Source organism: Stenella coeruleoalba, assembly GCF_951394435.1.
Source record: "Stenella coeruleoalba genome assembly, chromosome: 7".
In the NCBI taxonomy this organism is placed as follows: Eukaryota; Metazoa; Chordata; class Mammalia; order Artiodactyla; family Delphinidae; genus Stenella; species Stenella coeruleoalba.
Genome location: NC_137153.1, coordinates 110,745,767 through 110,761,234, shown reverse-complemented (window position 1 = coordinate 110,761,234; position 15,468 = coordinate 110,745,767). Strand labels below are relative to the sequence as shown.

The window sequence follows — 15,468 nt, the reverse complement described above, 5'->3', positions numbered from 1 at the left end:
TCAGCATGTATGGTTACTCTTAAAAGTTTTCACTTAAAGCTAATTTGTTTTCAATGTCATTTATTCTCTCCCAGGGAGGAGCAAAAAACAATTCTGCCGGTAACTTCTTGCTTTAGTCAGCCACTCCCAGTGGCCATTAGCAATGCGAGTTGCCTCCCTCTTGCCACATCTGTCAGTGTTGGCAACCTCATTCTGAAAACTCATGTTATGTCTGAAGATAAAAACGACTTTTTGAAACCTGTTGCAAATGGGAAGATGGTTAACAGCTGAAAAGAGGTTCATCTTTCAAATCTGTGACCATACCATGGAAGCATTTACACTAGCTTTTTATATATATAATATATATTATATAATGTATATTTTTTTTAAAAAAAAGATATTACTGGGGGCATCCATTTCCTGTGGACTCTTTGATACTTCAAGCCCTCTTGCATTAGCATTATGAAAAAAAAGAAAATTTACTTTACTAGGGTAACACGTTCACTTTCCAGAAGTGATTGGAATTTGGACATTTAACTTAAGCTTCAAGCAGCTTTTTATGAGTTTGTAGCAATCCGGTGCAGTAACTGAGCCATTTCCTATTTTAAATGGCTTCTATAGAAAATTAACAACTCAGTTATTAAACTAGCAGGATCCTACAATGATACATCTAGTGAAAGTAGACTTAATTAACTTATTTATTTCTATTTTATGTTTCACTGAGAGAAATTTCCATCTCATTCCAGCTGCTTTATTTATCTTTTTCATGGGACTTTGCATGGATTTTTTTTTCTTTTTTTTTTTTTTTTTTTTTTTTAAATTTTGAAGAGTGGAGTTAGATGTTCTTACCATAGAATTTTACAGGGTTATATACTAGCTTTCTTTACTGCATTATATGTAGGAGTGTGGTGCAGTGCTTTTATCTGTAGCATTTAAATTTTTTTCAATTTTCCATTTTTCAAAAATAGTTTCTGCTTTGTTAATATTTATACACAGGCTACTTGTTGAAGTAAGTAATTAAATATATAACCAAGTGCCTAAGTCTTTCAGCTGATGTACTAGATATTAAATTCTCCTAAGTTATGCAGAATCGTTTTTACAATTTTGATAAATTATGCACTAATGTAATGGCAGTTTTTTAAAATGCAGATTTAAGCCTGTACATTATGAATCTGATGACTTGGCAAAAGAATCAGGTGCTTTCAGCTTTCTTGAGAAAACCCTGTATGTAGTGTTTGCACTGACTAACAAGATGGTATTGCTGGGTTTTTAATTTAAACTAATTAATTTGGATGTTCATTGCATTATCTTGGTTAAATATTGTTTATTGTTACTTCATGTTGGGGTTTAATTTTCCTTGTTTTTCTGACTGTTAGGTTGATAAGACTATGAACCATGTAATAATAGAACATTGGCTAACCTTTATTCATACTTAAAAACATGAATAATTTCTGCCCTGCTAAAATGTGACTGAAAAGTGTTTTGACTTGGCATCTGAAAGTATGCAGTATGTTCAACCAGCCAGGCTCCAGATTTGTGGGAGGTATTTTATTGAAACCTAAATTTCAGTCAACATTTGAAAACAAAAGCTGGGCATTCCTTCTGGGTGATCTTACCTGTAGTTTGTGTCTTTGTTTTTCCCCCCATTTCTTTAAGATTAGTTTGACTTTTACTATTATTTTTAATTAACTTCTGTGAAGTTGTTTACTCTGAAAATTGTACTGGAATATTTTAAGCCAAGCTGATCTTTCACCAGGTGTACTGTATGTAAGGGCTTTTCCTGCTAGCAAGATGCTTAAACAGGATCATGTTATTGGTCGTCTGAGCTATTTAGTTGTTTTACAAAACCACAGCATTGTATCAGATAAGATTTTGATAAAAAGTTTTGTGCACATTTCCAGGGGCGGGAGGGTTGACATTTCCCTGAAATTTCTTGATCAGAATGAGTAAATAACTGGTGTTTGATACCTGTCTTAATGAACATGCTCATAAGGTGACTGATAAGTTGTAAATATACCTGAGAAACAAAGGGGTAGTTTTGATATTCTGGTGTCAGTATGGAAGATCTTACACATTTATTTAATACTCAAATGTATGAAGATGTTTGTTTGTAGCATAACAGCACAGTAGCCTTGACTTAGTTTCCTTGGTTAGTACTGTACCTTTTTGCCATGGCCAGTGCCCCCATCCCTACAAGAACATTTTATTTATTTCACTCTGTAACCTGAAATGAATAGGAACAAGAGTTTTAAACCATGTTACATTAACTTATTTCCGACATTATAAATTAGCCTAGGATATTACAGGAACGTGATTGTTATATAATTTATATCAGAACCTTTCTATAAATATGCGCTTATTACATTTGAAATGCTTCCAATGTACTTTATTTGCTGTTTGTATTTCCAAAAGGATATGCAAACCAGTATGTCTATTTCATGGATATTTAAATAGTGAGATCTTCCATGTTGAAGGTAATGTATTTTTTTTTAAGATTTTAAAATTGCTATTTTGTTACAAAATAGAGACCTATTAACAGTTTGAGAGCTCCTTATGTGCCCTCAGGGAAAGAACCCTCTGTGCAACAGAACTACGCAAAACATCTTCAGCACGTTCTGAGGGTGAATATATACTACATAAATTGATCTTGTGTATTTAACCTTATCTTTTTAATTTTAAAATTGAAGTTTTGAAACTTGGTTGTGCTCTGCTGGAGGGGGTTGGGATAAACTGCTTAGGTGTTTGCCTACTTGTCCAGTGAAATTACATTTGCATCAGTGTATGTATATACCTGCCAACTTATTGGTATGTCTCAGAACATTTATATTAAAATAATGCTTGTCTTGCAGCAGGTGATCCCATAAAACAGTAACTCCCTGTTCTTAAAAACTTACTCTCTTCCTCACTAACAACATAGGAATTGTTTCTATGTTGGGATTTTTCGGTATTGCATCCTTTATGTAGTAATCATCTTCTCTTTCTTATGGTGTGTTGGATGTGAAACAAAGACATTGGTTCTCTGCCATTTGAGAAGGAAGAGCAGTTTATCTGATCCTTCTTATGAAAGGTACCTAATGATATCATAGAGGAAAAAATTACAAATCGGACCTAGAATGTGACTTTTTAAAATAGGGGGCATTCCCTGTCATTTGACCGTTTACCAACATGTTGTGATGCACATATTTTTGAAATCAAAGGATATAAAGCAATAGGAGAGGAAGTTTGTAATGTTGTCAACTAAACTGCATATGTGGTGTATGGTCTCATAAGGAAAAAGTAATCCGAGGTCTGGAAAGTGGGAAAATGGTGAGGTTTTGGTTTTGTTCTGACTTCTTGTGTTTTTAAAAATTTCTAGTCCCATTCTGAAGACCATGTGCCTCATTCAGATACTGTGATGTAGCATCAGTAGTTCTTTCTTTGTGGTCTCATTTCATCTTAGGAATCCTGGGAAAGTTACTTAAGTATGTCATCTAGTTGGTAACTGAACAAAGCAGATTCCTTTGCCTTTCCTGCCATGACTTACTTTCAATACCATCTAGTAAACCAGCATCATGCATGAAAGTTGTGCATCGTAATTTTCAAGAGAAGGTACTTCAATGGGTCAGTGGCACTGATGTTTTTCCTAGTAACTGTTGACTCTCACAAGAGGATAGTAAAAGAAACCTATACTAGAACTGAAATTTTCCATTTGTATGGATCTGGTCACTTTCAAGTTTCAAGTTGATTCTAAGTTTATAAAGCACATCCCAGTTTTATATGCTGCCTTGAGAAAATTACCAGATGCACAGTGATTTGTAGGAATTAAAAATGGGATCATTTAAACATTTGAAAACATTGTTTTAAAAACCATCTAGCTTGCTTTTGCATTTTAGATGTTAAAGCCCATGTTATCTTGTTAACAGGGGTGGCGTTTGTAATGATCAGATTCAGCATGTGATTTCAACTTTGAATATTTCTTCCCTAGCTTCTAGAGTCATTTTCTGAGCAGACTGTCACCAGTATTGGTGACTAATCATTCAAGGGGAAAGTTGCATTGCAACTATGTATTAGTTTCCTGGAAGAACTTTCCCTGTGTTTTAGTGAATGAAGAGTGTTAATGGGATCACTTACTGTAACTCCTTCTACATAAGAACCCCTTCTGCAAGCAGAACACAAATGAACATGCTCAAGGAGTATCTCATTTTCTGGGTAAATTGAATAAATTTGCTAGTTACTCCTTTATAGTAGTGGTTTCTTTGTATCCCTTTGCTGGCAAGGGAATACAAGGAGTCAAGGCCACCAATCAGAACACCCCACATTTGAGTGGAGTCCTGTTTTTACTCCAAGAGCAGTTATTCCCCCAAGTCTGAAATTGGCAGTTTTTTTTTTTCTTTTTTTAAATAAAAAAATTTAAATATCCTTAAACCAGTGGAACACAGACACTGGCTGCACTTAGTACTGCCACAAGCCAAGGTCATTTGCATATATTCCATCAATCTGTCAAGAATTAGGCCTCACTTTATAACCCAAGGCATGGAAGTGCATGCATTCTCTTAGCTGGGCAAACAATTATACTGTAGTTGTGATACAACACATGTGGCTTTTATTTGTACTGCACATATCCACTGTACAGCCACTTGGGAGTATCGTGGTTAGCTTGCAGCAACTGCTGTCTGCATTTATACTGTTTATTGCATATTCTTTTCCCTGGAAGTGAAAGAGAAATGTTTTTCTTGTTGCATTGATTACATTTTATAAATTTGCTTAGCTGGAAAGTTTGGGAAAAGAGGCCTGTTTGTCAATTGTACAACCGATTGTGAAGCTCTAGTGTGAATATTTTTACGTCTGTATTAGACATTTTCTTTGCAAATCTATTGTTCGATTGAAATGTAAATGAAATTAAAGATGGTGTACACCCATCATGTAAAAAGCAGGCACCATCTCTAAGATGGATTTAATGCTCATTTTTAAGGCATATACTCAGCTTCTATTTAAAACTATAATTTAAAATAATTCTGTACAATGAAATGGGGAATATATATGGGAATAAATTCTATTCCATTTATTTCAATTTGAATTTCCAAATTGTAATGTTTCCCTTTGTGCTATAGGAATAGGATTAAATGGGGGAAGGCTAGGATTCATAAGGCCTGTATATGGGGGGAGGGCAGAGATGGAACAATGAGGGTTGTGATGATAGTGAATAGCAAAGAGTGAATTCTGTGTGTTTTTGCTGTAGCACTGAAGTGAAGAGATATTAGCTTTGGCTGTTCACAGAATAGAGCATCATGATTTTCAGTGTTTGAGAGAAAATTGATGGAAAAAGTTTGCAGTACTTGACATGTATTTGCATGCACAAAATAAAATTATTTGTCCACCTTAAAAGTTGTTTGTTTAGTGTCAATATTAAGTTTATAGTGCATTTTAGTTATCTTGACTTCCTTGGTAAATTTTTTGGTTTAACTAAGCTACCAGGTTACTCCTTAAGATTTAAACAATCACCTTGCCTCATGCATTCATCACTGGGAAGGATCTGAAAGAAATGAATAGGCCAGGGAGGTTGAAATAGTCCTCAATTCAATCAATCACTTTGTTCATTCAATATAGAGTACTTTCTGTATGGGAGATGAGGGTGTAGATAATACTAGCAGTTCACAGTCTAATGGAGAAAATAGGACAAATAGATAAATAACGAATATGAAGCAATATATTACAGAAGTATGAAGACTGTTCTGTGGAACCTCAGAATGTAACAGAAAATGGCCTGAGTGATTCTAGACACCATTTTCACTGGGCCTTGAGTAGTTTTACTCATTCACTCAACTGATGAATTTTAAGCCCCTGTCTGTGCTGGTCATTAGGGTTGAAGGTCAGGGAAACAACAAGCCCTCTCTCTAGAAGCTCTCAGGGTGAGAAATGGGAAAGACAAATCTGAATAACCAGCTCAGTGAGCTATGTTCTTGTATAAGGTATATGGAAACTCCAAAAGGGAAATTATGGAGTGGATGGTAGTGATAGTGAGCCAGAGGAACTGCTTCTTTGAGAAATGACCTCAAAGAAGGGCATTTCTTTGTAGGCTGAATAATATTTCACCAAGCAGAGCTAAGGGGAGAAAACACCTGAGAACCTACTGTAACTTCACAACAACCCACTCTGTATCCTAACAGCCCTTCATTATAAATATTATGATCCCTGTTTTGTATTTGAGATGTTAAGTAACTTGCCCAAGACCTTGTAACTAGAAAGTAAATAGAGTCAGATTTCTGATTCAAGTCTTATTCTACCTTCCAAAGATGGTGATGGTGATGGTGATGGTGATGGTGATGGTTGGAACCTATTTTAGCCATAAGTATTACAGTGGAAGGAGTGTTTGAAGAATAGCTTAACTAACTCTTAACAGCACTTAATATGTTCCAGACACAGTTGTAAGTGCTGTAGGTATATTATCATCTAGAACCATTATTGTCACCATTTTACAGATGAGAAGACTGAGGCAGAGACCTTAGAGATCTGATCATTGAGATCAGATCACATAGCTAGATGAGGTAAATAGGGACCTTTATGAAGGACACTAAATACTAAAGAGACTGTTAGGGAGTCTTGGAAGTTAGATGATCTGATTGATTTGGGTTTTTAGAAGATCACTTTGGTAATAGTCTGAGGTGAAGCTGGAGATTGACCAGCAGGGAGACCAGGCCAACAATCTAGGTAAGAAGTGTTTAGGGCATGGCCAAAGAGAGGATGGAGGAAGAGATGGATTTGAAAAGTAGGAGAGCGCAATTGACAGGATTTGTTGTAGAGGAAGCCTACCAGACATCTCCACATTATCATGGATTAAATTTGGCTTAGAATCCCAGACCTCGTTGCTGAAAACAGACCGATATTTGTGAAACGGGTGATCTTATATAAGCCCTGGCGTGATCATTGAGATCAGGAAGAAGAAGAGGAGGAACCATGGATAGTTGATCCAGGCAAAGGAGAGGAAACTTAACTGAAGGAAATGAAATCCCAGGAAGATTTTTATTTTCTTTATAATTGACACCTATTGGAGTAATGATCGTGCACTTTAACAAAGATTTTTTATAATTGAAAACTCAGTAATGCAGTGGTTCCAAACTTACCTGCACATGGCAATCACCTAGGGAGCTTTTAAAAAAATCCCAAAGCCCAGATCACACCCCAGACCAATTAAAACACACTCTCAGGAGGTGGGATCAAGGCATCAGTGCATTTGAAGCTCCCCAGGTGCTGCCAATGTGCAGAAAAGTTTGGGAACCACTGCCATAAAGAATGAAAATGGGTTTGGGGCCTGTCTTAGCCCAGGTGCATTCAATAACATCCATCATCAAATGTTCAGGCCTAGGTAGTTTAGAGAGACTCACTCAACAAATATACTTTTGAGAATCTACTTTGTACTGGGCATTAGAGATACAGTAGTGAATTAGTCCCTAACTTCATGAAACTTACATTGTAGTTCTAAGTACTGTGGGCAGCTTTAGATAGGGCAGTCTGCCGAACATCTTCATTTGGATCTCAAACATTTCAGACGTAACATGTCCAAATCTGAATCCGCAAAGTGTACCTCCAGTCTTCCCCGTTTCAGTTATTTTCCCCTTGACTACTCTTCCTAGTCCAGCAGCAAGTCCTGTCAGCTCTGCCTTCAAAATAAATATTAAGGGCTTCCCTGGTGGCGCAGTGGTTGAGAGTCTGCCTGCCGATGCAGGGGACACGGGTTCGTGCCCCGGTCCAGGAGGATACCATATGCCGCGGAGCGGCTAGGCGCGTGAGCCACGGCCGCTGAGCCTGCGCGTCCGGAGCCTGTGCTCCGCAACGGGAGAGGCCACAGCAGTGAGAGGCCCGCGTACCGCAAAAAAAAAAATTCAGAATTTTACCACTTCACCACTGAGGTCCAAGCCACAATTATCTTTCACCTGAACTGTGATGGCTTCCTGTTCTCCCTGCTGCTGCCCTTGCCTCCCTTCAGTTTATTCTCACCACAGCAGCTACAGAGATCCTCTTATAATGTCAGTTTGATCACTTCACTCTTGTGCTCAAAACCCTCCAGATGCTTCTCATCTCACTCAGGGTGAAAGCCAAAGTCTTGTCTTTGATACTTTGTTCACTATGCTCCAGCTGCACTGGCCACTGAGATCTTCACCAGGCCAGCCAGGCATGTTCCCATCATAGGGCCTTTACCCTTGCTGTTCTGTAAGGGTAGGAAGCTTCCCAACCCCTGTAAGAATCTTCATCACTAGATCTCTCACATTCTTCAGGTCTTCACTCAAAAGTCAACTCAGTGAAAATTAGATGCAGAGTAATGGGGGTGGAGGGTCTGGGGAGTGCTATTTAAAATAGATGTTTTAACCCAAGAGACTGGATGAGATCAACTGAAGTTGTTTTTGTTCTGTTTTGTTTTACTTTATATTCTGAAATAATTATAGATTCACAGGAATTTGCAAAAATAATACAGAGAGGACCCATGTACCCTCATACAGTTCCGCCAATGGTAGTATCTTACATTACTATAATATCAAAACCAGGAAATTGACATTAGTAACAATCTACAGAACTTACTCAGATTTCACTTGCTTTCATATGCATTCATTTGTGTGTGTGTGTGTAGTTCTATTCAGTTTTTATCACATGTAGATTTGTGGAACCACTACAACTCTCAAGATAACGGAACTGAAAAAAAAGATAGCAATTGTTCCATCACCTCAATGATCCCTTGTGCTACCCCTTTATATTCATGTCCATTCCCCTCCCTTACCCCCATCTTCCTATCCCTGGCCCCTAGCAACCACTGATTTCTTCTCCATCTCTGTAGTTTTGTCATTATGTGAATGTTATATAAGTGAAATTATGCAGACTGTAACCTTTTGAGATCGGCTTTTTTTTTACTCAGCATAATTCCCTTGAGATCCATCCAAATTGTTGCATGTATTAGTAGTTCATTCCTTTTTATTGCTGAGTAGTATACCATGGTATGGACATAGCACATGTTGTTTAAACATTCACCCATTGAAGAACATTTGGGTTGTTTAGATTTTTTGACTATTAACAAATAAAGCTGCTATGAACATTTGTGTACATGTCTTTGTGTGGACATTGTTTTTTGTTTCTGAAGTATTTTTTGAGCAGGTAAATTAGTGTACTGGGTCAACCTCTGAAGGAAATGGATAAATTCAACTATATGGTCTTAACTTAAAAATGGACAAATTCCTTCAAAATACAATTTACCAAAACAGATACAGGATGAAAAGGAAAATTGGAATAACTCTTGTATTAGTTACCTATTATCACATAACAAAGTACCCTCAATTTAGCAGCTTAACGCAATAACATTGTTTCACAGTTTCTGTAGGTCAGGAATCTGCATGTGATGACTTAGAGGAGTCCTCTCCTCTGGGTCTCTTACAACCTAGGTGTTAGCTGGCTCTGTAGTCATCTCGTGGCTCTCCTGGTGAAGGGTGTGCTTCCAAGCTCACTCCCCTTATTATTGGCAGGATTCAGTTCCTCCTGAACTGTTGGAATGACGGCCTCAGGTTTTCATTGGCTGAAGGTTGCCCTAAGTTTTCTGCCACTTGACCCTCTCTGTAGGGCAGCTTACAATCAATATGCTAGCTTGGCTCATCCAAGCAGCAAGTAGGAAGAACCTGGGACCAAGCAGGGGGTGGGGTCCAGGTTGCATTCACGCCTGCACAAGAGAGAGGCAGCACGCAATAAAGTCACAATCTTTTATAGCCTAACCTTGGAAACAATATCCCATCGGTTTTGTCACTTAGAAGCAAGTCACTAGGTCCAGACCCCACTCGGACCGATAGAGCTCCCAAAGACCCCTGCCTGGTATTCATGTCCTGGCATAAGCCTCTCACCTGAGTGTGGACTGGACCTAGTGACTTCTTTATCCCCCATCAGGAGATAAAAACCATAGAGGGAATGTTTGACACAAAAGAATTATTAAAATTTAGTAGATGAGCGACTGTAAGATTAAAGGAAATCCCATATGGTATCCTATGGCTTAGGGAGACTTGGAAAGGGGCCTCTTATCAAGACTGGGGTGCAGACCTCATTGGAGAAGGTGAAGTTCAGCCCACTGGGCAGCAGAGAAGTTTGCTGGTTTACCCAGGCTGGGACTGGTTGCTGGCAAGCAGAAAGCAAGTCTAGAACACAGGCGAGCTGCAGAGGAGCCTGTGGAGGGAACTGGCGCCAGTGCAGACAGGAGGCCTTCAGGACACTGATTTCCATGTTGAGAGGGTCACAGTGAAATTATTGCTAGTCCAGACAGAGGTTGCAAGATCATCAAGGAACCACATGTGCTGGGCCTGTGGCTTGGGGAAGAACCCACTGCATGTCCTTACAGCCACACCACTGACCACAGTCTCTCCTCCTCCAGTGCCCTCTAGTGAGGAAGCTTATCATTGTGCTCACAGCAAAGGAGAGATGCTTAAAGGAATTCAGTCCATTATTGCAAAGCAAGAAGGGTGAATTGAGAGCTGAGAGACTATTTATTGGCACAGGGACCATTTTAGAAGCTGCCTGCCATAGCTTTGTATCTACTAAACAAGTGAAATTCATTATGAAAAGCTTCCCACAAAGAAAACTCCAGGCCTCACGATGGTTTCACAGGTGAATTCTATTAAACATTTAAGGACAAAATAACCTCAGTTTCACAGAAGCGCCTTCAGAAAATGGAGGAGGAGGGAACTTCCTAACTAGTTTTATTAGATGAATAAAACCCTGGCATCAAAACCTGACAATAACTTTACAAAAAAATTACAGCTCAGTATCCCTTGTGAACATAGATGCAAAAATCCTTAAAGTGTTAGCAAATCCAGATAGTTATATACATATAAATTATAATACATCATGTCCAAATAGGGTTTATCTCAGTAATGTAAGGTTGGTTTAACACTTGAAGATCAACCAGTGTAATCCACCATATTAATCAGAATACAGGTTATATTTGTTATTATAAGGTCTCAAAATTTAATGAAGCTCCATTCTGATTGGCTTACAGAGATTAAAAATGTATATATAAATAAGAGAAACCGAAATATTTCTAAAAAAGAAAAAATTTGCCTCTTACATTGTTAAGTGTGTGGGCTATTTAAAGAAAAATATTGTTACTAAGAATATTGTTACTAAAGCTATGAAAGCAAAGAGGTTTTATGATTTTCTCAGATGCTTTCAATCACAACCTTTAAAAGAAATGTAATTGCTTCTTAAAGACAATCCAACATCTAAAGTAAATTTCAATTTACAAAATTAAAGCCTACACTAAAGATACCAATTAAAAAAAAATTTTAAAGCATTATATAAGGAAGTAGCCCTTAGTGGTTTTATATTCATTAATACAAAAAGAAGTTTAATCTAATTGCTGTCTAAAAGTTGTTTAATTTCTAAATAAGAAAGATGTATTCAATTGCCACAAACTGGCCCCATGCTGACAGGGAGGGAGGGAAAGAGAAAGACCGGTTATTTCAAACAATCCTCATACTGGTTGATGTCATCCAAAACCATCTTTAGACCTTTAATACTTTCATAACAAAAATAATCCAAGTGGCAGGGACAAATCTGTTCTAAATTTACAAAAATATTGGTGGAAAAAATTTTATCTGGGCAACTCAGTGGAGGACCAAATCTTGTTTTATCTCTAATTATTATGATCTGGAAAAACTATAAGGGTAGAGCAAGCCTTGGAACCCAGCTTCGAGGCATTTAAGCATTTCTATATAAATTTCATTCAGTTACTTCAAAACTTTAAATATGTTCAATAATAGTTTGTAAATCTTCTGGTTGGATCAAGATTTTCCCTTGATAAAAGGCAAATGCTTTAACAGCTTATTTTGGTTTTCCCACTGGGGAATACCTTCAATACTCTATGGATAAACAAAAACGTTACATTACAGGTAAAATACCTGACAAACTATAAATTATACATGGTACTCTCATTAAAAGGAAACTTCACTATCCACATCATCCCCAGATATTGGTAAGATAAATGGAGTGGTCCTGATGAATACTGTTAACTACCTCATGTACACAGTCATTTTCCTGATGGATGCAAACTACACTCCCAGCAAGGATACCACTGGATAATCCCTCTATAATACACAACTAGGAGAATGAATATATTAAAAGAGACCAATGAAAATGAATCTTAAAACTGTAAATTTACATTTAGACTTGCATTTTATTAGTTTTCTCCTCTTTCTCTTACTTTTCACCTTTTGTTTATTCCTGTTTTCTGTCCCCTCAACTCTTTAAGCTGTGTAATTTACAGTGATAGCTATCTTTTCCTTTCTGGCTTTTAATTATGTTACCTAACTTCAAAATCCTCAGGACTTCCCTGGTGGCTCAGTGGTTAAGAATCCGCCTGCCAATGCAGGGGACATGGGTTTGATCCCTGGTCCGGGAAGATCCCACATGCTGTGGAGCAACTAAGCCTGCGAGCCACAACTACTGAGCCTGCGCACCACAACTACTGAAGCCCGTGCGCCTAGAGCCCGTGCTCCGCAACAAGAGAAGCCACCGCAATGAGAAGCCCGCACACCACAACTAGAGAAAAGCCCACACGCAGCAACGAAGACCCAACGCAGCCTAAAAAAAAAAAAAAAAAATCGTCAAATATTATCAACCTAAATATGTCTCCATACTTAACTGGCCTTCAGTCCCCCTAAAGAGAGCTTCTGTGGTAGGTAGTTCATAGGATGGGCCCCTGAGCCTCTTGGTATGGTATTCATGTTCTTGTGTAATTCCTTCCCCTTGAGTGTGGGCTGGACTCACTGGCTCATTTCTAATGAAAATAATACAACTGAAGTGATTGGGCATAACTTCTAAGGTTAGGTTATAAAAGACTGGTTTCCATCTTGGTCTTAGATTCCGTCTCTCTCTCTCTCTCTCTCTCTCTGTCTCTCTCTTTTACAATATACAGAGACAACCTGTTCTGTGTCCTTCTACTTAAGTTTTCTGGAGAATCTATAAATAGCTAACATTGTTTTCATCGATGCCTTGAGCCAGCCAGCTCCAGGGCAGACTGCCTAGACTGACTGCTTTGCAAAATTCTAGCTTGTCAGTTTCCTTCTAGAAAAGCAGACAAGACTCATGGTTTCCTGACATCCCACATTTCCCCCGTCTTTTATGAATCCATTTTTTAAACCCTCCTTGACAGTCACCTATTAATTCTCTCCTTCCTATGAGTAAATTTGTTTGCATATAATTAACTGCCTCCATGGTATTCTTTGACAGGAGTATATATAGAACGAGTATACACAAAGAAGGTGTCAAAAGTTTGAACCTGGGGCATTCCGTTATTTAGAGGTCAGAAGCAGAGCAGTTAATGAGGGTATCAACAAAGCTGGAGAAACTAGGAGAAGGTATCCTGAAAACCAAGAGAAGAAAGAGTTTCCAGAAGGAGGAGTGATTAACTGTCAAATGCTGCTGAGTGGTTCAATTAAAGCAGAACCAAGACTTTACTGAGGATTTGGCAACTAGGAAGTCACTGCCTTCATAGGTGTGGTTTCAGTGGACTGGTGGGAACAAAAACCTAATTGAAGTAGGATGAGGAGGGAATAGAGCAGATCTATTAGATCTGTCTGTAAAGGAGATCAGAGAAATGAGATGGGGCTGGAGAGGCATGGGTGAGGGAGGAAAGTGAGGGTTGACTCTAAAAAAATTGTTAACTTTTGGAACATAATAGATAATACTTTCACATGATTAAAAATTACACTTAAAACATTTTGTATAAAATGTCTCCCTTTCACTCCTGATTCCCATCTGAATTTATTATTTCTTGTATATTCTTCAATTCTTTTCTTCATGCACACATAAGAAAATATTATTTCTATTTTTTATTGCAAAAGGCAGGAAACTAATACATAATGTTCCTTTATTTTTAAACAATACATTCATGCAAGTATATCTATAGGATAAACTTCCAGGAGTGGAATTGCTGGGTTAAAGGCATGTTTTTGCAATACTGATAGATATTTCTCAATTGCCATCCATAAGAGCTGTATCAACTTATACTTTCACCAGCCATGTATTCCCCACAGACTTTTTTTTTAAACAATCTGAACAGTGGAAAATGGTATCTGAGAGGATTTTCTTTTAGAAATGAAAACTAGGAAAATTTTAGAAAGAAAATAGAAAGTATTAGAAAGAAAGCCTGAATATGCAGGGGAGAGAGAGAGAAGGTAACTGCAGGAGCAGACTTCCTTACTAGGCTGGAGGAGCCGGATCCGCTGCACTGGTGATTCATTTAACAGGTACAGATGCAGGGGGCTGTTGTACATTTTGAAGGTGCAAGTGTCTTTTGATTGCTTCTATTTTTCATGTGAAATAAGAATTGCGGTCATAAGGTAGGCGAGGAGAGGGGAAAAGGTGTTGAACATTTGAGAGAAGAGATGTGAACTGCTTCACTTAGAGAGTCGGGGAGTAGCCTGCCCAGGGCAACTACGATTGTTGAGCAGCTCTGAGGACCCCCATGAGGATTGCAGCCTTAAATTTAAAGTGAATTTTGAAGGAGAAGGAGCACCACGCATGAAGAAGACCCCTGCTTCAGGGAGATGTGAGTAGAAACAAAAAAAGCAAAGCATTCATCTAGTATTCATTTAACAAATATTTAGGGGGACTCTCCTACACAGAGGCACTGTTGCTGGGTCCTGGCTTGTCACTTAACAGCAGATCACAAGCATATTCAAGTTGGCTGTTCACACAAATCTGATTATTCATTATGCAAACAAAAAATATAAAAAGTTACCGTAGGATCTATTTATATGAATTGTTCTTAACTTTGAGGATGGGGGTTCTGACTCTTGGTAGCCTGAAGAAACAGCTTCTCAGAAAAATAAGCACATATACAAATTTGCAGACAATTGCAGGTGGTGTAGAACCACAAATTAAGAATCTCTCAAACTTTAGGGAAATAAAACTTACCTATTTTAAAGGGTGTATTGTTTTAGTATATTTCGAATGATTCAATTTACACAAAGCTTTCCATGAGCTACTTCGTGTTGTGTACCGGACATCTCAATAAGGGCTCAGAATGTGAAATTAGGTTTACAGAAAGTTGCAAAAATAGTATAGAGTACCCCTATGTTCTTCACCCAGAATCCCTTAAAGTTAACATCTTACATAACCGTAGTACAATTATCAAAACTATTGATACAATAATATTATTACTTGATACACCTTGTTCAAATTTCGTCAGTTGTCCCATTCACGTCCTTTTTCTGTTCCAGGGTCCAATCCAGGATTTCACTTTGCGTTTAGTTGTCCTGGACTTGGCTTTTTTTTTTCTTCTTCTTCTTTTTTTAATCCAAAAGGGCTATGTGTTCTTGGGCAAATTAATGTCCGAGTCTGTCTTCTGTCTTAATAGACGTGATGTGATTAAGAATCAAAAAAAAAAAAATACATGTGGAATGTTTTCGGAAACTTCAAAGGTAACGAAATTGTTCTTACTGCTCAAAGCTGGGCATATCTAGTGTGGCCTTTCGTTCAAATTAA

At 37.9% G+C, this 15,468-nt stretch overlaps 1 protein-coding gene across 2 annotated transcripts in view; it reads left to right on the top strand.

Annotated features, from left to right (window-relative positions):
• The window catches only part of RC3H2 (ring finger and CCCH-type domains 2), a 52,952-nt gene extending 46,542 nt beyond the window's left edge, over positions 1 to 6,410 (top strand). For both annotated transcript variants that reach the window (XM_079926911.1, XM_079926910.1), the window contains one exon: positions 75 to 6,410. In XM_079926911.1, coding sequence (XP_079783037.1) covers positions 75 to 270 — 196 coding nt within the window. In that variant the 3' untranslated portion in view covers positions 271 to 6,410. The remainder of the gene's footprint in view (positions 1 to 74) is intronic.
• The last annotated feature ends 9,058 nt before the right edge of the window (positions 6,411 to 15,468 follow it).